The 24,229-nt window shown below is 48.9% G+C and overlaps 1 protein-coding gene across 2 annotated transcripts in view; it reads right to left on the bottom strand.

The window, feature by feature from the left end:
* Positions 1-1,038: 1,038 nt before the first annotated feature.
* The window catches only part of gfap (glial fibrillary acidic protein), a 53,840-nt gene continuing 30,649 nt past the window's right edge, over positions 1,039-24,229 (bottom strand). Inside the window, exons 7-11 of one of the 2 annotated variants that reach the window (XM_080213842.1) lie at positions 23,968-24,188; positions 21,435-21,478; positions 12,761-12,817; positions 6,809-6,894; positions 1,039-1,926 (exon numbers count right to left, since the gene is read on the bottom strand). In XM_080213842.1, the coding sequence (XP_080069968.1) occupies positions 1,885-1,926; positions 6,809-6,894; positions 12,761-12,817; positions 21,435-21,478; positions 23,968-24,188 (450 nt within the window). In that variant the 3' untranslated portion in view covers positions 1,039-1,884. The remainder of the gene's footprint in view (positions 1,927-6,808; positions 6,895-12,760; positions 12,818-21,434; positions 21,479-23,967; positions 24,189-24,229) is intronic. The other variant, XM_080213843.1, reaches the window with a different exon arrangement.

Genomic DNA, 24,229 nt, shown 5'->3' with positions numbered 1-24,229 from the left:
GCCAGGTAGGTGATGAATGCTTTTATTGGGAGTAAGTCAGAGCTTTGAAATAACGATCTGGGCAGCTTGTATCTTGAGAGGGGAACATTTGGATTGTGAAGGTCGAGTGAGGGATTGAAGACACTTCAATTCATTTGTGGGACATGGGCGTCGCAGACTGGACAGCATTTATTACCAATCCCTAGTTACCCACGGAGGGGAGTTGAGAATCAACCACATTGCTGTGGCTCTGGAGTCACATGTAGGCCAGACCAGGTCCTGATGGCAGATTTCCTTCCCTAAAAGTCGTTAGTGAACCAGATGGGCTTTTCCGACAATCGGCAATGGTTTCATTGTCATCAGTAGATTCTTAATTCCAGATGTTTTTCTAATGCATTCAAATTCCACCACCTGTCTTGGCAGGATTGGAACCCGGGTCCCCAGAACATTAGCTGAGTTTCTGGATTAATAGTCTAGTGGGTAATACCACTGGGCCATTGCCTCCCCTACACAATAATAGATAAAATTACGTCATCCAAAGTTGTTGAACGGGTCTTTGAGCCAAAACTCCAGAGGGTGAGATAAGTCCCTGGTCTCAGCACTTTTTTTGTACTCAGACAGATGGCAACATCATTGATTGGATAAATCAGAAAGTGCAGTAGTTGAACCACAAGTTTTTTTTTTGTTTTTATTCCAATTCAATCTAATCAAGTCCAATTCAGAGTCCCAACAAGTTGGGACATTCCCAATCCAAGCTGGCGAGACAGGGTTCTCACCTCCTTCTTGGGCTTGATCTACAGGATCCAAGCTGATTGGAGTAGGCATAGCTCCTCCTCCAAGGCTTGATCTCATTTGCATCTTAGCCGAGATGCCACTTTTAAAAATTGCTTCAAATGAAGCTAAAATGTAACCTAATGATTTCAACAAGCACAGCATATTGATACTAGATCTTAGCCAAAAGGTTGAACCATATGTGCTTTAATCAGACAGGCCATCAAGTCCAGCTTACACCTACACATTCCTGAAGAACTCAAACACTTGACTGATTTCGAAGCCTTTTATTGTTATCTTTGCATTAGAAAAGCAATGAGCCTTCTAGACGCAGCACAAAATACAATTACAAAGAATCTTCGTACTGTACTCTGTTAGAATATTACTGGGGTCAGTCACACAGAGTCAGGAAAATAATGTTCCCATTGTTTGGTTAAAATAGGTGAAGTCGTATTCAGACATCAGGAGATGCAGCTGTTAGAATCAAACTTGTTCTATTCTTCCCGTTGTTCTGGGACATGGGTCAAACTGACACTGGGTGGTGGGGGGGGGGGTGCTGGAATGGCTAATCCTACCATAGCAACTTGCAGTCTTGGTTTCAGCGATAGACTGGATCAAGATCAGAAAGTAACGTTCTGCAGTTACAGAGAGGAGAATGGAGAGCATTTCCTCACTCTCTGCGTACAGGGCATTGGAGGGATACTGCCACAGTCACTGAGGGTTCAAGAATCCTTTCGCACTTTGAAATCAAAATTCAAAAGCAACGCCAGGAGCAAACGCAATATTTGCAAAAACAAAGTTGCTTACAGTTACTAAGAAAAGAAACTATCAAAAGTCTTACTGTTACAGTACAAGAGATCAAACCAAACCACCCCAAGTTAAGTAAACTCCAGTATAGTTGTAAATACAGCACAGATCACTTGAAGCTTGAGTTTGTTAGATGTGTTTCTCAATGAAGCTATGTCCATTTTCACTGTCTCGATGTACCACACAATCCCAGCATTCCACTTCCTACTTCCCTTGACCTACTCCACAAATGGCTACACTAGATCTACTAGCGGGCGACCGACGTGGTGGGGGGGGGGGCATCTCCACACTAAGCTGCTGCTCGCTCCGCTAGGCCAAACTACCCCCTCAGGGCAGCTCCTTGCGTTCTGCACTGGACTCGTTGATTACCTGCGGATAGACGGGGAGAAAAAGAATCAGAGGGTGAAATGTTTGGGACGGATGTTGTCAAAACTTCCTCTGGACGTTTGGATTTCAATTTAATCTCAAGTAAACTGTGTTTCATTAAAATCGGGATGAACCCACGGCATTGGACAGGACCATGACCTGACTCACCACCCTGACTCACCGACTGTGGAGTTTCCGAATCCCAGCCACGCCACAGAGGGAGTCTCTCCAGAGTGACCAACTCTTGCTTATTTTTAGGGATTGTCCAATGTTTGAGGTCCAGGTTTGAGGATCTGGGTTCGATTCCCGGCTCGGGTCACTGTCTGTGTGGAGTTTGCACATTCTCCTGGTGTCTGCGTGGGTTTCCTCCAGGTTTCCTCCCACAGTCCAAAGATGTGCGGGTTAGGTTGATTGGCCGTGCTAAAATTGCCCCTTAGTGTCCTGAGATGTGTAGGTTCGAGGGATTAGCTTGTAAATATGTAGGGGATAAGGGGGTAGGGCCTGGGTGGGATTGTGGTCGGTGCAGACTCGATGGGCCGAAGGGCCTCTATCTGCGCTGTAGGGTTCTATGATTTCTATAATAGGTAGTCTGTATCCCAAGAAGCTGTTTATTCTGTAATTCAATGGCTTAAACATTGCATATGTGCAGTACCCATTCTCCAAGTGTTTGCGTGCTCCCAAAGCCCCACCTCCCACATCCCCCTTCACCCTCAAAGCCCTGGAAAAACCACCCGTATCACCTCCATGCCCCCACATGCTCCATCGCTCTCACAACCCCCTGCAATCACCCTCCCCTCCCCCACATCCAAAGACGTGCAGGTTAGGTGAATCGACCATAGCAAATGGTCCCTTAGCTTCAGGGGGGTTAGCAGGGTAAACATGTGGGGTCACAGGGATAGGGCTTGGGTGGGATTGTCAGTGCAGGCTCGATGGGCTGAATGGCCTATTTCTGCACTGTGGGGATCCTATGATTCTATCCCCCATCGCTCTCACAGCCCCTGGCAAGCCCCCCCTTGCCCCTCCTCCCCTGCCACCTCTCACCCCCCCCCCCCACCCCGCTCCCGTGTTGAGTATAGGGCTAACGGGAGGACTTTGAATAGTGTGGATGAGCAGAGGGATCTAGGTGTATGTGTACATAGATCCCTGAAAGTTGGGAGTCAAGTAGATAAGGTTGTTAAGAAGGCATACGGTGTCTTGGCGTTTATTGGTAGGGGGATTGAATTTAGGAGTCGCAGCGTCATGATGCAACTGTACACAACTCTGGTGCGTCCGCACTTGGAGTATTGTGTGCAGTTCTGGTCCCCACATTACAGGAAGGACGTGGAGGCTTTGGAGAGGGTGCAGAGGAGGTTTACCAGGATGTTGCCTGGTATGGAGGGGAGGTCCTATGAGGAGAGACTGAGAGATTTGGGGTTGTTTTCGCTGGAAAGAAGGCGGCTAAGAGGGGACCTTACTGAAACATATAAGATGATTAGAGGTTTAGACAGGGTGGATAGTGATAGCCTTTTTCCTCGGATGGAGAAAGCTAGCACGAGGGGGCATGTCTTTAAATTAAGGGGGGGTAGTTATAGGACTGATGTCAGGGGTAGGTTCTTTACCCAGAGGGTGGTGAGGGATTGGAATGCCCTGCCAGCTGCAGTTGTAAATGCGCCTAGTTTGGGGGCGTTTAAGAGATCTGTGGATAGGTTTATGGACAAAATGGGATTGGTTTAGATTAGTGGGTTAGTGTTTTTTTTTAAAAGCTGGTCGGCGCAACATCGTGGGCCGAAGGGCCTGTTCTGCGCTGTAATGTTCTATGTTCTATGTTCTGTGTTCTATGTTCTCCCGCAACCCCTGGCACCCCACCCTCCCATCCCCCCACTGATCTCACAGCTTTGGCAGTTCCCCCTCTCCCACTCCCTTCATGTTAGAGTGTCCATTAATGTTCCCTGGGAGAGTTGGTCACCCTGGGTCCCACTGGCATGGCCAGGGATGGGGATAGTCTGAGGGTCATCACTATCTTTGTGCAGTCGTGCAGCTGCGGAGGCATTGGGTGCAATGTTGGGGCGCTCCCGGAAGTTGGAATTGTGCAGGGAGGCTTCCCTTCAGTGAGGTGACACAGTTGGGGTTAGCTGGCAGAGTACTGAGGGTGGATAAAGCTTCACAATGGCGGCAGGAGCCTCTTTCTAATAAAGTTGCATATCAGGCACAGTCACTAAGAGCGACCTCTTCAGAGTGAAGTCATCAGCAACAAGGTACACCTTTCCCAGATTCACCACTGCCCAAGGCTGATATGTAGGTCATCTTCCCGAGGGATTTGGAGTCACTATAGGGAGCTGTTTAACCACAGGATGGGAGCACTGATGCATTGAGATTGGGGACTGGCTGGGAAAGGAACATTCCTGACTGAGGGAAGGAGCCCGATGGAAGCTTGTGAAGGGCAGGAGGTTCACTAGGCTGATAGAAGGTTCACCAGGCTGATACCGGAGATGAGGGGGTTAGCCTATGAGGAGAGATTGAATAGACTGGGTCTGTACTCGGAGTTTAGAAGGATGAGGGGGGATCTTATAGAGACGTATAAGATAATGAAGGGGATGGATAGGGTAGAGGTAGAGAGATTCTTCCCGCTTAGAAAGGATAGCAGGACTAGAGGGCACAGCCTCAAAATAAGGGGGGGGTGCAGTTTAGATCAGAGTTGAGGAGGAACTTCTTCACTCAAAGGGTGGTGAATCTCTGGAATTCTCTGCCTGTTGAAGTGGTGGAGGCTACCTCGCTAAATATATTTAAGTCACGGGTAGATAGGTCTCTGATAGACAAGGGAATTAAGGGTTATGGGGAGAAAGCGGGAAAGTGGAACTGATCCACTTCAGATCAGCCATGATCTTATTGAATGGCGGGGCAGGCTCGAAGGGCTAGATGGCCGACTCCTGCTCCTATTTCTTATGTTCTTACAGAGGGAGGAAACTGGATGATACAGGGAAGGTCAATGTTGAAATCCTGAGAGTTGAGGGTAACAGAGAGAGGGTCAAGAATCAAAGAATCATAGAATTCTTTCAGTGCAGAAGGAGGCCATTCGGCCCATCAAGTCTGCACCGACAACAATCCCACCCAAGCCCCCTCCCCATAACCCCATGTATTTACCCTGCTAATCACCCTGACACTAAGGGGCAACTTAATGTGGCCAATCAACCTAACCAGCACATCTTTGGGAGGAAACCAGAGCAGCCGGAGGAAACCCACACAGACACGGGGAGAATGTGCAAACTCCACACAGTCACTCGAAGCAGGAATCGAATCTGGGTCCTTGGCGCTATGAGGCAGCAGTGTTAACTGCTGTACCTTCGTGTGAGGGTGACGCCCATCAGGCCATGGTTATCGAAGGGCAGTTTCAGAGTGTCGGGGGAGGCTCAGTGGTGAGGGGGTGGGTCACACCAGGCTCACACTGTACACTATTGAGATTGGCAGCAACAGGTTCAGGATTAGTTTTGGTTAATATTGGGGCCAGCACTGAGCATGGTTGGAGAGCGACGGGTTAGAATACCAACCAGACAGGATAAGTACAGATTCCATCCTCCCTACCAGGCAGAAAGGAATGTCATTCCCTTCAAATACCAAAGGCAGAGTAAAAGTGATGGACTGAGGGTCGAGGGTGATGGCTTTCAGTCCAGAGTCACTGAGAGATTGTCCACGAGCCACTTTTCTGTGGTGAACTCCAGGATGACATTGACCATGGTGGGATGGGAGGAGACCAGCTAGGGTATGGTCAACGCTCGTCATTACTCAAAAATGCTCAGACAGGAGGGAGGGAGGGAGGGAGGGAGGGCTTCCTGCTGCCATTCTGGGAGACGGGACCTCCCACTGCCCCTGGACAGCATGGAGCAGAACCTGAAGGGGCAGAACCAGAAGGGGGCATCCTGTCTGCACTCGGATATTTGCCACTTTACTAAGGGGTCCCAGCAGATCCAGGGATCCAGTTGGCAGGAGGAGCAGGGGTGGCAGCAATTCCCAAAACTTCCTTTTGGACAGCGGAAATAATGCTTCTGGATACAGGGAGTGAGTGGCTGTCCGATGACCTTTAAACCTGGCGCCTAGACCTTTGACCTCATGAGGTAACAGCAAGAGTGTTGACTTCTTGTCTATCGCTGCTGCATGATTGGCCTGGCTCCTTGCTCACGAGTACCTAATTGGCTGGTCACCGTGCGACTGCGCGTGGTCAGTTGTCCAGCTGACAAATAGACATGTCCCAGTGTCGACATGTCACTGCTACCGGAAGTTTCTATCCATTATTGTTCAGATGAGAGGCTAATCTGAGGCCCTGTCTTCCCCCTCAGGTCGCTGTACAGGGTCCCACAGACAGTGTTGGAAGAACCGAGGAGTTTTTCCGGGTATCCCAACCAATATGTTTCCCTTAACCAAACTCACTGGAAGAGACTATCCAGTCTATTTCACGTTGCTGTTTGTGGGATCTTGCTGTGCATAATTTGGAAGCAGTTTTTTCCTACATCAAAACAAAATTATTTCATTGGCCAAGCAGGATATTGGGATGTCCTGAGTTTGCGAAAGGTGCTATCAATATCTTTATCTTAGTCTATGGGATATTCTGTTCTGGATGAGGTTGTTCCTGGGTTTAGTGGGAGGTTCAGACGGTCTGTCTCCACTTGGCATTCCGGGCTCAGCTTAGCCCAGTACATGAAGTAGTGTGTGCCAGTGTCAGAGCTCATACCCGTCAGTGCCAGGCTCACACTGCTGAGACTGGTGTCCGGCAGCAACTGGTTAAAGCTCGGTTCCAGTCACTATTGGGGCCCGATGGAGAGCAAAATGTTAGATTACCAACCAGTACCGGCTGCACCAGACAGAGATGTAGAGATTCCATCACCCCCTAACTGAATGGAAGGAGTGTCGTCACCTGTCCATCCCTGGTCTCCACTGTTTTGATCATAATGTTCCTTCTTGCTTGAATATCTGTGGAGCCTTTCGATTCCAGGCTTGTCTCTACAGAAACAATACGACAGTTCATTCAGTCATGGGGCACTGATGTACACAAGAAACAAGGAGCAGGCACCTTCTCCATGGGGGGGGGGGGCGGGTGTAGGGGGTGGGATCTATCACTGTGAACAGGGCCAAGGGGAAGAGATAGAGAGCTTGTTGGGGGTGGGCTGGGAGCTGGTGGGGGACGATAAGGGGTGGGTAGATTGTTACTCCATTCCTTCACTGCTTAGTTACACCATTGGTGTTTCAGCCAAGGTAAAGAATGGTTGCGGGCTGATGCCACCTTTCCCTCGCCATCTACCCCAACCAGGCAACCCCAATGCTGACGTAGCCCGTCACTAAACCAAACCGGAGCCTGTCTTCCTACTCCAGTGGCAAACTCCCCTCTGAGTATCTCATCTTGTTCTACTCTTCACATCTCTAAATGTAATTACTTTTCTCACAAATATCTCTCCATATTCCACACAGGGATGTCTTCTTCACTCTCTTCTCTCTGCCTCTTCACTGAGTTCTCACCTTTGGTAATTCCTCTATCACAGCTCCATTGATCGCTCTCCGCTGCCCCTCTTTCCTCCCGAAATCTCACCCTTAGTTTAAACTCTCCACCCAGACAGCCCCAGCCTCAGCACCATCATCTTACTAATCATTCCATCATGCCTTATAAATTTCAGAGAATTTTTTTGAAGGGGTGACCAAGAAAATAGATGAGGGCCAAGTGGCAGATGTTGTCTACGTATTAAATTTGTGGATGACATCAAAATTGGTGGTGTAGTGGACAGTGAATGTTATCTAAAACTATAACCTGATCTTGATCAGCTGGGCCAGTGGGCTGAGGAATGGCAGATGGAGTTTAATTCAGATAAATGTGAGGTGTTGCATTTTGGTAAGACAGACCAGGGCAGGACTTACACAGTTAATGGTAGGGCCCTGGGCAGTGTTGCTGAACAGAGAGACCTAGGGGTAGAGGTACATAGTTCCTTGAAATTAGCGTCACAGATAGACAGAGTGGTGAAGAAGACATTTGGCACACTTGCCTTCATCAGTCAGAACATTGAGTACAGGAGTTGGGATATTATGTTACAACTGTACAATTCATTGGTAAGGCCACATTTGGAGTACTGTGTACAATTCTGGTCACCCTGCTATAAGAAGGATGTTATTAAACTGGAAAGGGTGCAAAAAAAGATTTACAAGGATGTTACCGAGGTTGGAAGGTTTGAACTATAAGGAGAGACGGGATAGGTTGGAACATCTTCCCCTGGAGTGTAGGAGGATGAAAGGTAATCTTATGGAGCTTTATAAAATCACGAGGAGCAAAGATAAGGTGAATAGCCAAGGTCTTTTCCTCAGGGTAGGGGAGTCCAAAACCAGACGGCAATATGTTTAAGTTGAGAGGGGAAAGTTTTAAAAGGGACCTGAGGGGCAACTTTTTCACAGAGGGTGGTGTGTGTATGGAACAAGCTCATGATGTGGAGATGCCGGCATTGGACTGGGGTAAACACAGTAAGAAGTCTGACAACACCAGGTTTAAGTCCAACCGATTTATTTGATAGTAAACTTGCAAGCTTTGGGGTTTGCCCCTTCGTCAGGTGAATGGAGAGTTCTGTCCTCAGACAGAGAATATAACAGCGCAGACAGTTTACAGATTACTGATTAGAATGCGAGTCTTTACACCTAACCTGCTGTTCAAGTCTTAAAGTGGCCGACAATGTGAGTGGAAGGAGCGTTAAGCTCCAGGTTAAAGGGATGTGTATTGTCTCCAGACAGGACAGTAAGTGAGGTTTTGCAAACCCAGGCAAGTCACGGGGGTTACAGATAGTGCGACATGAACCCAAGATCCCTGTTGACACCGTCCTCATGTGTGCGGAACTTGGCTATCAGTCTCTGCTCAGCGACTCTGCGCTGTCGTGTGTCTGACCTTCGGGTAAGCATTCTCCAAGGCGGCCTTCACGACACACGACAGCGCAGAGTCGCTGAACAGAGACTGATAGCCAAGTTCCGCACACATGAGGACGGCCTCAACTGGGATCTTGGGTTCATGTCGCACTATCTGTAACCCCCGTGACTTGCCTGGGTTTGCAAAACCTCACTCACTGTCCTGTCTGGAGACAATACACATCTCTTTAACCTGTGCTCAATGCTCCTTCCACTCACATTGTTGGCCACTTTAAGACTTGAACAGCAGGTTAGTTGTAAAGATTCGCATTCTAATCAGTAATCTGTAAACTGTCTGCACTGTTATATGCTCTGTCTGAGGCCAGAACTCTCCATTCACCTGACAAAGGGGCAAAGCCCGAAAGCTTGTGAGTTTACTATCAAATAAATGGGTTGGACTTAAACCTGGTGTTGTTAGACTTCTTACTATGGAATGAGCTGCCAGAGGAGGTAGAGGTGGATACAATTACAACATTGAAAGGACATTTGGACAGGTTTAGAGGAATATGGGCCAAACACAGGCAAGTGGGACTAGTTCAGTTTAGGAAACATGGTCGGCATGGACAAGTTGGGCCGAAGGGCCTGTTTGCATGCTGTATATCTCTATGACTCTGATCATTTCCTTGTATCACTTTCTATCCATGTTCTGCTCCCCCCACCATTTTTATTCTGTTCCGAACCTGGAAAAATCTCACCCTCAAATCACAAGCTCTCAACTATCTTGGCCTCTGGCTGCTCATTCCAAACAACATCTTGGTTGTTACCGATTTTTAAAAAAATCAAACCCTCTCCAAGTACCCTGCTTTCCCAGTAAAACCGCTGCCACGGTGATGTCTCCCCCCCTGCCCCCAGAGAACACTGTGTGCCACTGGCATTACTGTTTGCCTCAGTGGGGTGTAATATCCCACTGGGTGGGAGTGGTCGGGCTCACTCCGCCCGCTAATCCAAACCCCCACGCTCCCCCACCCCCCCACCATATCCCCTTCATTATCAGAAATCCAAGCCACAGACTTGAATGTCTTTGGTAACAACTGGAGCGAGCCTTTCCTCTCCAGATTTAACTGGATTACTTAAAGTGTTTTAAAGCAAAAATTTCCTTTAATGAAACTGCCTATTTATCATCGGTCCTTCAGGAGATAAAGGTTACATTCACTTCTCTTTGTATGGACAGTTTGATATTTTATAATTTCCTGTTATACTGTCAAACATTTTTAATATGTTGTGTATTTCTGCTTGAGAGTAATATATAACCAGTTGTGTGGACCATTGTCGATGATGCAATTTAGCACAGCCTTCAGTTACCTGAGGGAGAGAGCGTTTGTGGATCAGGATCTCAGACCCAGCACCAAGCTCATGGTCTACAGAGCAGTAATGATACTCGTCCTCCCATATTGCTCGGAGGTGGGACCCTGCACAGCAGGTACCTCAAAACCCTGGAGAATTTCCACCCAGTGCTGTCCCCACAAGATCCTGCAAACGCATTGTCTGGATAAGTGCTCCAAAGTCAGTGTTCTCGCTCAGCATCGGGGCATTGACAACACTCGACCAACCCTGCTGGGTAGGGGCACATCGTTCACACACTTGACACAAGACGACTGAAACAAACTGCCCTTGACACGGCAAGGGAACCCCAGGAGGACAAAGGATATGTTTCAAGGACACCCTCAAAGCTTCCTTGAATAAGCTAAAAGGAGCACGTGGCAACCCACACACCCGCTCCTCCACCCACTGTCTGCCCAACCTGGCACACAGACTGTCATTCACATTGAACTTCTCACTCACCTTGAGAGCTCACCTTTAATGTGGAAGCACATCACCCTCGACATCACACACACCCTGACACACACACACCCTTACACACACAGACACACACACTGACACACACACACACCCTTATACACACTGATACCGTCACACACACACCATCGTAGAACCATAGAAAAGTTACAGCACAGAAGGAGGCCATTCAGCCCATTTTGTTCATGCCAACCCAATGACACTCAAGTGTCCTTCCTAAACCCACCTTCCTGCACCTGGCTCATAGCCCTGCAACTTAAAGTGTGGAACCAGGTACTTTTTAAAATTATCCTGTGGTTGGGCACTGGTTCAGCACCAGACACTTTGTTTAAGATCGCTCATGTACACAACAGCCTCTCTGGATCTGTGTGGAGAACCTCTTTCTGTGCCGTAAAACTTGATAGGCAGAATTCCTGGCTGCACTCGCCCAAAAGCACAAAGCCAATGGATCTTTCCTTGGTCCACCCCCTTACCTGCTACCATTCCCGTGGTTGGCGGGATGAGAAAATTCCGTCCCTATCTCCCTACAAACACTTGGTCATTTCTCTGACTCTGAGCTGTTACTTGATCTCCAATATCAGAAGGGTAAAAAATGTACTCCCATTAGATATTGACGAGACAGAACTCATGGATCCCTATCATAAACTCCACTTCATAGCAACTGACTCCGTCCCTCTGCCTGACAACATTCTGAATTGGAACCAAACCCTTCAGAAACTAGCAAAGATTTTTTCCAGACATAGTAGTCCCACCCTCCGACTGAAAAGAACAAAGAACAGCCCTACAAGCCCGCGCCGCCCATTTTAACACTCACTGAGTGCCTTATTCAAGTCTTTCTTCAACCGACGATGCTTTTGTCTACCTCTAGTGGACTCCACAATAAAGGGGTGCAAATTTAGGGAATTATACATGCGCCAGATTAAGGGAGATCCAATTCAGGGACAATTGGGATGAGTTGGGATGTTGGGATGAGTCCACCTTTGTTGGCCTTGGAAGCCTTGGCCAGATTTTACGTTTGAAATATGTTAACCAGATGGCTGTCCAGTCCCAACAGTGCCCCCCCAAGGAGTGGTGGCCACTGCTTGAAATGCAGTCAGTCCCTGATGGACAGTGATGGAGACCAGATAATAAGTGGGGTGGTCTAATTGTGGCCATGTAGGTAGGCTCTTGTGAGGGGTTGGTGCACAGCCAGGAGGTTGGGGGAGGGGGCAACCTGCAGGGATGACCATTTCCTTTGCATCTCCATTGGGCAAAGGCTGCCTGAACAGGAGGGACATCCCACCTCCCCGAGCCTGGTGGCTTCACCATGTGGTATAGTCCACCCAACCCCTCCTCCACCCCAAACCCCGCATACAGCCCCAATACACCTGCCTCTGGCAAAGTACTCAGTTGAACCAGAGTGGAGGAGGAGTTTGATATCCCCCAGCACAGGTGAAGTAATGGGAGTCGTGGGTAAGGGGAGGCAAAGGTATACTGGTTTTGACAGTAGAATAGTAATCCAGGGTGCCAGGGCAATTCTCTGGGGACCAAGGTTCAAAACCCACCAAGGAAGATGGTGAAATTTGAATCCAATAAGAATTTGGGATTAAAAGTCTGATGATGACCATGATGACATTATTGTAAAAACACATCTGCTTCAGGAATGTTTCTTAGGGAAGGAAATTTAGGGCTTTGACCACAATATGAACTTTCAACCGCACATACTTCCCATTGTAACATTATCGGATATTGGCCAAGCCTCAGTCTAACTGCCATGTGTTACCTCTAGACTTAACCTTGCCTGGCTACCTCTCCCATGTTCTAATCTCTGTAAAGAGATCATCAATAAGATCATCAGAAGCTCTGCTGCCTGTGTCCTAACTCCCATCGATATCCTGCTAACTAATTTCTCCTCCACTCGCAATGTATCCTGGTCAGCAACCTTGGTTTTAGAATTTATATCTTCGTTTTCACAGCCACTCTCCTCTCTTTCTCTGTGAACCCCACAATCCCATAGACACTCTGCCAACACTGGCCTATAGAGCATTCCTAATTTCAATCACATGATTAGCCATGCCTGGAGGCCCTAAACTCTGGAATTCCCGCTTTATACATTCCCAACTCTCCTACCTCTATTAAGTCATTTCTTAAAACGTACCTTTTGGATCAAGGTTTTCAGCATCTAACGAAAGGGAAAAGGTCTTCTTTCTCCACTCTGGGGATGAAGAACTTGAAGATTTTTGAGACATTCTTGAGCAAAATTCAGCCAAAAAGGAATTCATGACCCAATCCACAACCAAGGAAATACAACATCTGAAACAACTGGCTTCCAATGAGCTAATCAAGAAGCAAGTGAGACAATTGACCAATAATTGAGGCAACTAGCAACCAAATGTCAATTTGGTGATGTTGAATACAGAACCATAGAATCCCTACAGTGTAGAAGGAGGCCATTCGGCCCATCAAATCTGCACCGACTCTCTGAAGGAGCATCTTACCCTGGCCCACCCCTCCACCCTATTTCTGTAGTCCCTTGCATTTACCATGACTAATCTCCCTATCTTACACATCTTTGGACATTAAGAGGCAATTTAGCATGGCCAATCCACCTAACCTGTACATCTTTGGACGCTAAGGAGCAATTTTGCATGGTCAATCCACCCTAACCTATACATCTTTGGACACTAAGGGGTAATTTAGCATGGCCAATCCACCTAACCTGCACATCTTTGGACACTAAGGGGCAATTTAGCATGGTCAATCCACCCTAACCTATACATCTTTGGACACGAAAGGGCAATTTAGCATGGCCAATCCACCTAACCTGTACATCTTTGGACACTAAGGGGCAATTTAGCATGGCCAATCCACCTAACCTATACATCTTTGGACACTAAGGGGCAATTTAGCATGGCCAATCCACCTAACCTGTACATCTTTGGACACTAAGGGGCAATTTAGCATGGTCAATCCACCCTAACCTATACATCTTTGGACACTAAGGGGCAATTTAGCATGGCCAATCCACCTAACCTGTACATCTTTGGACTGTGGGAGGAAACTGGAGCATCTGGACGCAGCCCACACAGACATGGGGGGAATGTGCAGACTCTACAGTCACCCAAGGCCAGAATTCTACCCAGGTCCCTGGCGCTGTGAGACAGCAGTGCTAATCACTGTTCCACCATGCCACCTGATATCAAAATAGAAATCAAAACACAAGTAATCAAAACGAAAACAGAAAAATGCTGGAAAATCTCAGCAGATCTGACAGCATTTATGGAGAGAGAATAGAGCTGAAGTTTTGAGTCTGGATGAGCCTTCATCAGTGCACAAGTAATTGAAGTTTGATTCAAGTTAACAATACCAAGAACATAAGAACCAGGAGTCAGCATCTGGCCCCTCGGGCCTGCTCCACCATTCAATAAAATCATGGCTGATCTTTTGTGGACTCAGGTCCACTTACCCGCCCGCTCACCATAACAAGAAGCAGAAAGAAGGAAAGTTCTCGGAATTGCGGGATTAGCAAGGTCACTGCCACTCCTGAGTGCTACTGAAGTTGAGGCTGACAGCAGTAACTATCCTATTCCTGTGAACACTGTTTATCATTGGGTGCCAAGAAATCACCTACAAAACAGCTACAATCCTCTCACAGACATAAGAACATAAGAAATAGGAGCAGGAGTAGGCCATCTAGCCCTTCGAGCCTGCCCCGCCATTCAATAAGATCATGGCTGATCTGAAGTGGATCAGTTCCACTTTCCCGCTTTCTCCCCATAACCCTTAATCCCCTGTCTATCAAAAACCTATCTACCCGTGACTTAAATATATTTAGCGAGGTAGCCTCCACCACTTCAATGGGCAGAGAATTCCAGAGATTCACCACCCTTTGAGTGAAGAAGTTCCTCCTCAACTCTGACCTAAACTGCCCCCCCTTATCTTGAGGCTGTGCCCTCTAGTCCTGCTGTCCTTTCTAAGTGGGAAGAATCTCTCTACCTCCACCCTATCCATCCCCTTCATTATCTTATACGTCTCTATAAGATCCCCCCTCATCCTTCTAAACTCCAATGAGTACAGACCCAGTCTATTTAATCTCTCTTCATAGTCTAACCCCCTCATCTCCGGTATCAGCCTAGTGAACCTCCTCTGCACTCCCTCCAAGGCCAATATATCCTTCCGCAAGTGCGGCGACCAAAACTGCACACAGTACTCCAGCTGCGGCCTCACCAGTGCCCTGTACAGTTGCAGCAAGACCTCCCTCCTTTTATATTCTGTCCCCCTCGCTATAAAGGCCAACATTCCATTCGCCTTCTTGATCACAGAGTTGCAACCTGTCCAAAGAACGTTTCCCCCCGTGGCGGTGATTACTCAGACTGGACAGAAAGCTCTGCTTCTGGTAAACAGCATAAAGCCAATGGCAAACTCATCCAATTGGCCCAAGCTTGTCCCCCAACAGACAAATGAACTATTGACACCAATACCAACAGGAGGGTGCCAACAAAAGAACATAAGAACATAAGAAATAGGAGCAGGAGTAGGCCATCTAGCCCTTCGAGCCTGCCCCGCCATTCAATAAGATCATGGGTGATCTGTCGTGGCTCAGTTCCACATTCCCGCCCTCTCCCCATAACCCTTAATCCCCTCTCTTATCAAAAACCCATCAACCCGCTTCTTAAAAATATTTATCGAGGCAGCCTCCACCACTTCAACGGGCAGAGAATTCCAGAGATTCACCACCCTTTGAGTGAAGAAGTTCCTCCTCAACTCCGTTCTAAACCGCACCCCCCCCTTTATCTTGAGGCTGTGCCAAAGGAATGTCGCCAATGTAGGAGCAGATAACTTCAAATGTGCTGCCTTTCAGACACGTAGATACAGGAGTGTCTCTCGATGTTATGGGAATAGAAATGGGTCAGTAGACTTCAGAACTGCTCCACTCTCTACAAACCAGGGAGTGCGAAAAGCTTCCCTTACAACAATGACAAAGCACTGAAAGTTCCCAGGACTGTTGAAAGTCCAATCTCTTTCCAAGGTAGTAGAATGAACACTGCATGCTATGTCATATCTGGAATGTGACATGCTTATCAGCAGATCTGAACCGGATCGCAGTCGCACATGTGATTCCTACACGTGCCAAGAACATTCTCGAATTGTGCTGATTGATATCAGAAGCTGCAGGTGAACAATGTGCCTCGCTGGCGATGAATAATGTTTCCTGTTTCCTGGTTCAGCAATTTCAGCCTGACCTTTGGCATGACTGCGAAAGTTGCTGATGAGCTTCTGCCTCGGGTCTCACCCCTATGTGTTGACAACAGGCCAGAAGTGAGGCAGATTAGAAATTTGTGTTGACATAAGAACATAAGAAATAGGAGCAGGAGTAGGCCATCTAGCCCCTCGAGCCTGCCCCGCCATTCAATAAGATCATGGCTGACCTGAAATGGATCAGTTCCACTTTCCCACCTGCTCCCCATAACCCTTATCGATCAGAAACCTATCTACCCGTGACTTAAACATATTCAGTGAGGTAGCCTCCACCACTTCAATGGGCAGAGAATTCCGGAGATGTACTCACCCTCTGAATGAAGAAGTTCCTCCTCAACTCTGTTCTAAACTGTCCCCCCCCTTATTTTGAGGCTGTGCCCTCTAGTTCTGGTTTCCTTTCTAAGCGGGAAGAATCTCTCTACCTCTACCCTATCCATCCCCTTCATTATCTTGTAAGTATCTATAATATCCCCCCTCAGTCTTCTAAACTCCAATGAGTACAGGCCCAGTCTATTTAATCTCTCCTCATAAGCTAACCCCCTCATCTCCGGTATCAGCCTGGTGAACCTTCAGAGAAGGTTCTATCGAGATATAGAGTCCTAGAGGCTCTTTGGCTCATTGTGTCTGTACTGGCAGTCACCAAACAAAGCTAGACAACAAAAAAGACACCTGAGACTGACAATGAAATGACATCAGAGATCAAGTGAATGGAGATGGACACGCCACTAAACTTAGGTTAAAGTTTACTAATTAATGTCACAAGTAGGCTTACATTAACACTGCAATGAAGTTACTGTGAAAATTCCCTAGTCGCCACACTCTGATGCCTGTCCGGGGGCACTGAGGGGGACTTTAGCAACAACGCACCTAACCAGCAAGTCTTTTGGACTGTGGAAGGAAACTGAAGCACCAGGAGGAAACCCACGCAGACATGAGGAGAAGGTGCAGACTCCGCACAGACAGCAACCCAAGGCTGGAATTGAACTCGGCTCCCTGGCGCTGTGGGGCAGCAGTGCTCACCACTGTGCCACCATGCTGACATTTTGACCGTCATGCAGTGGCCAGCACTGCTGCCTCGCAGCACCAGGAACCCAGGTTCGACTCCTGGCTTGGGTCACTGTCTGTGCACGTTCTCCCCATGTCTGCGTGGGTTTCCTCCGAGTGCTCCGATTTCCTCCCACAGTCCAAAGATGTGCGGGTTAGGTTGGTTGGCCATGCTAAATTGACCCTTAGTGTCAGGGGGACTAGCGAGGGTTACAGAGGTAGAGCCTGGGTGGGATTGTTGTTGGTGCAGGCTCAATGGGCCGAATGGCCTCTTTCTGCACTGTAGGATTCTATTTCAGCACATGGTTCCATCTGTACCTCAAACACTGGAGGCCATGCTAAACATCAGTGATGACATTTCATCTACGGTCACACTGCAAGTCAACTTATAACCTAATCACAATGTCTGAGAGAACGTAACCTCAACTTGAACAAGGAAAGGTGCCTGCTAAATGGAAATCTTTAGCCATGCTGTATTGCCTGACCCACGTGAGTTGAAACTATTGCAAACACTGTGGATGGCACCAGGTGCAGGAAGTCTAAGGCTCATCAAGTACTGTAACAGTATCATTCCTGACCTATGATCTAATTTGACTCTCTTATATGATCTGACAAAATTGCACCAACAGAGGGTGGTGTACGTCACACATTAACCCATCACTAACACCCAGACAGCAAACTTATTCACAAACAGAGAGAGAAGCACTCTCAATTACGTTGGCTATCTCACACTTTCATCACAATTTGTATGAAAGCAAGTTTGAAGTATTAAGCAATCAAAGACCATTTGTAAGGTTCAATAATCCACACAGCACGCCAGCTATTCGAATACAGCATTGATAAGTCACACAGCAAGAGTCCAATTTCCGCGTTGAGTATCAGTCAGGCACGATCAGGCCTTTGAATTATCATCCCATGAGCTGTGAAGAGCATCTTAACTCCATGAAGCTAAATGCAGTGCTGTAGTCTTTAAAACTAGCTGACATCAAAGCAGCAACAAGATAAGATGAGATGATGTATGGCAGCGATGGAATCACAAGAAAGATGCTTTGAGAGAGAGCGTTAAAAACAAAACAGCTCACACACACTGCAAGATCTTCACAGTGTTCAGAATAAGTTCAATGTTACAGCATCTGGTCTGCTGTTATACAACATCTGCACTTTTATTTCACAATCATTCAGGGAATCTGTTTGGAAAATACATGAGATCACCAGGAAATTCTCAAAGTCAAACAAATCTTCAGGGGAAGGGGATGGTTCCCATGGATTGATGGCAAGGTAGGAGACAGAATCTTCACGTCAAACAACCACAATGCCGAACTCTCATGATCCTCTCAATATGTCTGAGGATCAGGAGCACAGACTGAGATTAGTCTCCTTTCCACAGACTTTCACACTGCTGAACTCCTGCTTGTTATCAGATGACCACAGCAGATTCCTCGTAAGGACATCGTACCGCAAACTTCAACAAAAGCAATTATCTCAATGTTCGACCAGATTTTCAGCTTGTTTGGAATCCTTAAACAGAAGTGATAACAGATCGACATTCAATGGCAAAGAGTTCAGGAAATTCATGAGCTTTCATGGGAAAATCACACCCTGTTGGCCACGAGCTAATGGAGAATTTGAGAGATTTTTGCATATCTTGACAAAGTGATACATTCAGCTGCCAGCAAATCATGGAAGGAAGAGCTTTATGACCTTCGATATACAATTACAGAGTGACCCCTCACTTGATTACTGGAAAGCCTCCAGCGAGTCTCAGCTTTGTACATCCTATGAGCAAACGTCTTTCTGAGATATTCCACGGAGCTGATGGTCAACATATTTGTTGACGTAATTAAGAAGTGAAAAATCGAATGGAAATAAAAGCAAAAGGAAGCATGAAATTTGGAACTGCAGCACTAAAGTGTTTGTGAGGTGTGGTGGTCAGCACAACAAGCCTTTGTGACACCCAGCCATTCCTCAGCAGCACCAGAATTAGAAGCAATGGTTACTGCTGAGCCCGGTTTGCAATTCACCACAGGAAACGGGTCATTGTTCAGAGCACTGAAGAGCCGCTTTCCGAAATGGGACAGGAATTCCCAATCCCGTCTGCCACAGGACCAGAAAATCCTGCCCAAAGTCAATGGGTCTTATGTTGTTCCATCAAATCCTCACCCGTGACCGTTCCTGTGGTGGCTGGGACAGGACAATCTCATCCAATGAATCTGATTCCAACCCCGACCCCTCACTGTGACCCCAACCCCGACCTCTCACCGTGACCCCAACCCCGACCCCTCACCGTGACCCTAACCCCGACCCCTCAATCTGACCCTAACCCCGACCCCTCACCCTGACCCCAACCCCGACCCCTCAATCTGACCCTAACCCCGACCCCTCACCGTGACCCTAACCCCGACCCCTCACCGTGACCCCAACCCCGACCCCTCACCGTGACCCTAACCCCGACCCCTCACCGTGACCCTAACCCCGACCCCTCACCCTGACCCCAACCCCGACCCCTCACCGTGACCCTAACCCCAACCCCTCACCCTGACCCTAACCCCGACCCCTCACCGTGACCCTAACCCCGACCCCTCACCCTGACCCTAACCCCGACCCCTCAATCTGACCCTAACCCCGACCCCTCACCCTGACCCTAACCCCGACCCCTCAATCTGACCCTAACCCCGACCCCTCAACCTGACCCTAACCCCGACCCCTCACTCTGACCCTAACCCCGACCCCTCACCCTGACCCTAACCCCGACCCCTCACCGTGACCCTAACCCCGACCCCTCACCCTGACCCTAACCCCGACCCCTCACCCTGACCCTAACCCCGACCCCTCACCGTGACCCCAACCCCGACCCCTCAACCTGACCCTAACCCCGGCCCCTCACCGTGACCCCAACCCCGACCCCTCAACCTGACCCTAACCCCGACCCCTCAACCTGACCCTAACCCTGACCCCTCACTGTGACCCTAACCCCGACCCCTCAATCTGACCCTAACCCCGGCCCCTCAACCTGACCCTAACCTCGGCCCCTCAACCTGACCCTAACCCCGACCCCTCAACCTGACCCTAACCCCGACCCCTCACTGTGACCCTAACCCCGACCCCTCACCCTGACCCTAACCCCGACCCCTCACCCTGACCCTAACCCCGACCCCTCAACCTGACCCTAACCCCGACCCCTCAACCTGACCCTAACCCTGACCCCTCACCCTGACCCTAACCCCGACCCCTCACCGTGACCCTTGCCCCAGCCCCTCACCGTGACCCCAACCCCGACCCCTCACCGTGACCCTTGCCCCAGCCCCTCACCGTGACCCTAACCCCGAACCCTCAAAGTGACCCTAACCCCGAACCCTCACCGTGACCCTAACCCCGAACCCTCAAAGTGACCCTAACCCCGAACCCTCACCGTGACCCTAACCCCGAACCCTCAAAGTGACCCTAACCCCGAACCCTCACCGTGACCCTAACCCCGAACCCTCAAAGTGACCCTAACCCCGAACCCTCACCGTGACCCTAACCCCGAACCCTCACCGTGACCCTAACCCCGAACCCTCAACCTGACCCTAACCCTGGCCCCTCACCGTGACCCTAACCCTGGCCCCTCACCGTGACCCTAACCCTGACCCCTCACCGTGATCCTAACCCTGAACCCTCACTGTGACCCTAACCCCGAACCCTCACCGTGACCCTAACCCTGGCCCCTCACCGTGACCCTAACCCTGACCCCTCACCGTGACCCTAACCCTGACCCCTCACCGTGACCCTAACCCTGAACCCTCACCGTGACCCTAACCCCGAACCCTCACCGTGACCCTAACCCTGACCCCTCACCGTGACCCTAACCCCGAACCCTCACCGTGACCCTAACCCCGAACCCTCACCGTGACCCTAACCCTGAACCCTCACCGTGACCCTAACCCCGAACCCTTACCGTGACCCTAACCCTGAACCCTGACCGTGACCCTAACCCTGAACCCTGACCGTGACCCTAACCCCGAACCCTCACCGTGACCCTAACCCCGAACCTTCACCGTGACCCTAACCCCGAACCCTCACCGTGACCCTAACCCCGAACCCTCAACCTGGACCCTAACCCTGAACCCTCAAAATGAAGATCTCAAGTTAAGCTACACCACACCTGATGTCAGACCTGATCTTGAGAAAAAATGTCTCCCAATGAAATGGCTGTTATAAAATGAACTCTTTCTAGTTAACGATTGTGAATGAATACAAGGGTTTACAGATATAGCAGTGTTATTGATGAAGTGGACTGTTTTAATTAACACTTGAATTTATTGCTTACTGTTTCAGAGACAAACTATTCGTGGCCTAAGCTCTCCTCTCCTGTCACTAAACCTCACGGCCTCACTTTCCCCCTTTAAGATGCTCCTTGAAACCCACCGTCTTTGGCCAATTGTCACCTGTCCTTGATTGCTCCTTGGATCTGTGTCAGATGTTGCCTGTGAAGCACGTTGAGATATTAAAAAGGTGCTATATTAACGCAGTTTGTTGTTGCCCACACTTACCTCGGATGTGCAGTGATGAGAAGCTCTGGACAGGCATCGAGATTCTGTAAACAAGCAGACATCCATTATCAGCTGCAGAGCTGGGCTGAGAGGTGGCAAATGGAGTTTAATGCGGAAGAGTGTGAGGTGATTCACTTTGGTAAGAGTAACAGGAGTACAGAATATAGGGCTAATGGAAGGACTCTTGGTAGTGTCGACGAGCAGAGAGATCTCGGGGTACATGTGCATAGATCCCTGAAAGTTGGCACCCAGGTTGATAAGGTTGTTAAGAAGGCGTACGGTGTGTTAGCTTTTATTGGTAGAGGGATTGAATTTCGGAGCCGTGAGGTCATGTTGCAACTGTACAAAACTCTGGTGCGGCCGCACTTGGAGTATTGCGTACAGTTCTGGTCGCCGCATTATAAGAAAGATGTGGAGGCATTGGAAAGGGTGCAAAGGAGGTTTACCAGGATGTTGCCTGGTGTGGTGGGAAGGTCTTATGAGAAAAGGCTGAGGGACTTGAGGTTATTTTCGTTAGAGAGAAGAAGGTTAACAGGTGACCTAATTGAGGCATACAAGATGATCAGAAGATTAGATAGGGTGGATAGTGAGAGCCTTTTTCCTCGGATGGTGATGGCTAACACGAGGGGACATAGCTTTAAATTGAGGGGTGGTAATTATAGGACGATGTCAGAGGTAGGTTCTTTACTCAGAGGGTAGTAAGGGTGTGGAATGCCCTGCCTGCAGCAGTTGTGGACTCGCCAACTTTAAGGGCGTTCAAATGGTCAGTGGATAGGCATATAGATAACATTGGAATAGTTTAGGTTAGAGGGTCATTAGATTGGTTCCACTGGTCGGTGCAACATTGTGGGCCGAAGGGCCTGTACTGCGCTGGAATGTTCTATGTTCTACCAGGGTGTCGGAGCAACTCTTTACAGCAACATTGAGATCATTCGACACAGGCAGGTGTCTCAGAGCACTTTACCATGGTTACTGAGTGGGCACTGACTCAGTCAGGGACGGGGGGGGGGCGTTTGAGTGGTTGTAGGGGTGAGGTGTTGAAGTGTGTCCCAGAGGATTTAGTTCAGGAGAGTGGGAAGTATACTTCCTGGAATGAGGATGAGAAGGAGGAGTCTCCGGCTCCTATGGAGTCAGGGCTCCTGTATGATAGCGCAGTGGTTATATCATTAGTACATGAGGTGGGAGAATTCAATCAAAACATGTGGAAATATATCAGTAACTGTGACCATGACACTGTTGATTGTGGAACCCAACTGGTTCACTAATGTCCTTCAAAGCAGGAAACCTGTTAAAGGAGAATGATTTTGGCTTTGTAAAGGATATTTTTTTTAGAATCACAGAAACCCTAAAGAAGGAGGCCATTTGGCCCATCAAGCCTGCACTGACAACAATCCCAACCAGGTCCTATCCCTGTAACCCTATGCATTTACCCTGCTAATCCTCCTGACCCTAAGGGGCAATTTAGCTTGGTCAATCAGCCTAACCAGGGATAGTCACCCATTCACTGTGACCGGATCGCTAGCAGGATGCGCTCATGTGGTTGCTATTGGTGACGTACTGCCAGGCACCATTAGCAAAACACTGAAATTGATAACAAGGGGGTAACCTACTCTGGAATTATTCTGGATATTCTCCTGGTCTTCACTGTCTTAGACCATTCCTTTAGGATGGACAGACTGAGGCCTGGCTGGAATGGACGGAGGCCCGGATGGAATGGACGGAGGCCCGGATGGAATGGACGGAGGCCCGGCTGGAATGGACGGAGGCCCGGCTGGAATGGACAGGGGTCTGGCTGGAATGGACGGAGGCCCGGCTGGAATGGACGGAGGCCCGGATGGAATGGATGGAGGCCCGGATGGAATGGACGGAGGCCCGGCTGGAATGGACAGGGGTCTGGCTGGAATGGACGGAGGCCCGGCTGGAATGGACGGAGGCCCGGATGGAATGGACGGAGGCCCGGCTGGAATGGACAGGGGTCTGGCTGGAATGGACGGAGGCCCGGCTGGAATGGACGGAGGCCCGGCTGGAATGGACGGAGGCCCGGATGGAATGGACGGAGGCCCGGCTGGAATGGACAGGGGTCTGGCTGGAATGGACGGAGGCCCGGATGGAATGGACGGAGGCCCGGATGGAATGGACGGAGGCCCGGCTGGAATGGACAGGGGTCTGGCTGGAATGGACGGAGGCCCGGATGGAATGGACCGAGGCCTGATTACATGGATGTCTTATAAATAGTTAAACTTCTTTGGAAAGGGGAGAAGTATCTTTGAAAGGAAAGGGGAATGTTGAAACATGTCTTTAAGGGATAGCAACATGACATCACTAGAATGAGAGTGGTGTCATGCAATTCACCCTCAGTTTTACTTTCACCTGGAGCAGAGCACAGACACACAGCTCTGCAGCTCTGATGTCTTGAAGCTTTCTACCCAATTATATCTGTTCACATGTGCTTAGAATTAATAAACGAGCCCACAATATGTTTAATCCCTCGTGACTGATTAGTGCCTCTCCATCATTCTGACACAATACTTACCTGCTCTCCTCTCCCTCCAGCAATTTCCTGTAGGTGGCGATCTCAATGTCTAGAGCCAACTTGACATTGAGCAGGTCCTGATAGGCCTGAAGGTGACGGGCCATCTCCTCCTTCAGGTTTTGGATGTCACTCTCTAATTGGCTAATGGTGTCCTGGTAGTTATTTGTTTCAAAACTGAAACGATCCTCCATCTCACGCAGCTGACGCTCCAGTGACTCATTCTGTGAGTGAACAGAGGAGTGAATCATACCTGGGAATCACA

The sequence above is a fragment of the Carcharhinus amblyrhynchos genome, chromosome 27 (assembly GCF_965287045.1).
Source record: "Carcharhinus amblyrhynchos chromosome 27, sCarAmb.v2.hapA, whole genome shotgun sequence".
NCBI classification, from domain to species: Eukaryota; Metazoa; Chordata; class Chondrichthyes; order Carcharhiniformes; family Carcharhinidae; genus Carcharhinus; species Carcharhinus amblyrhynchos.
The sequence above is the reverse complement of the archived record's forward strand: the minus strand, read 5'-3'. Positions and strand labels throughout refer to the sequence as shown.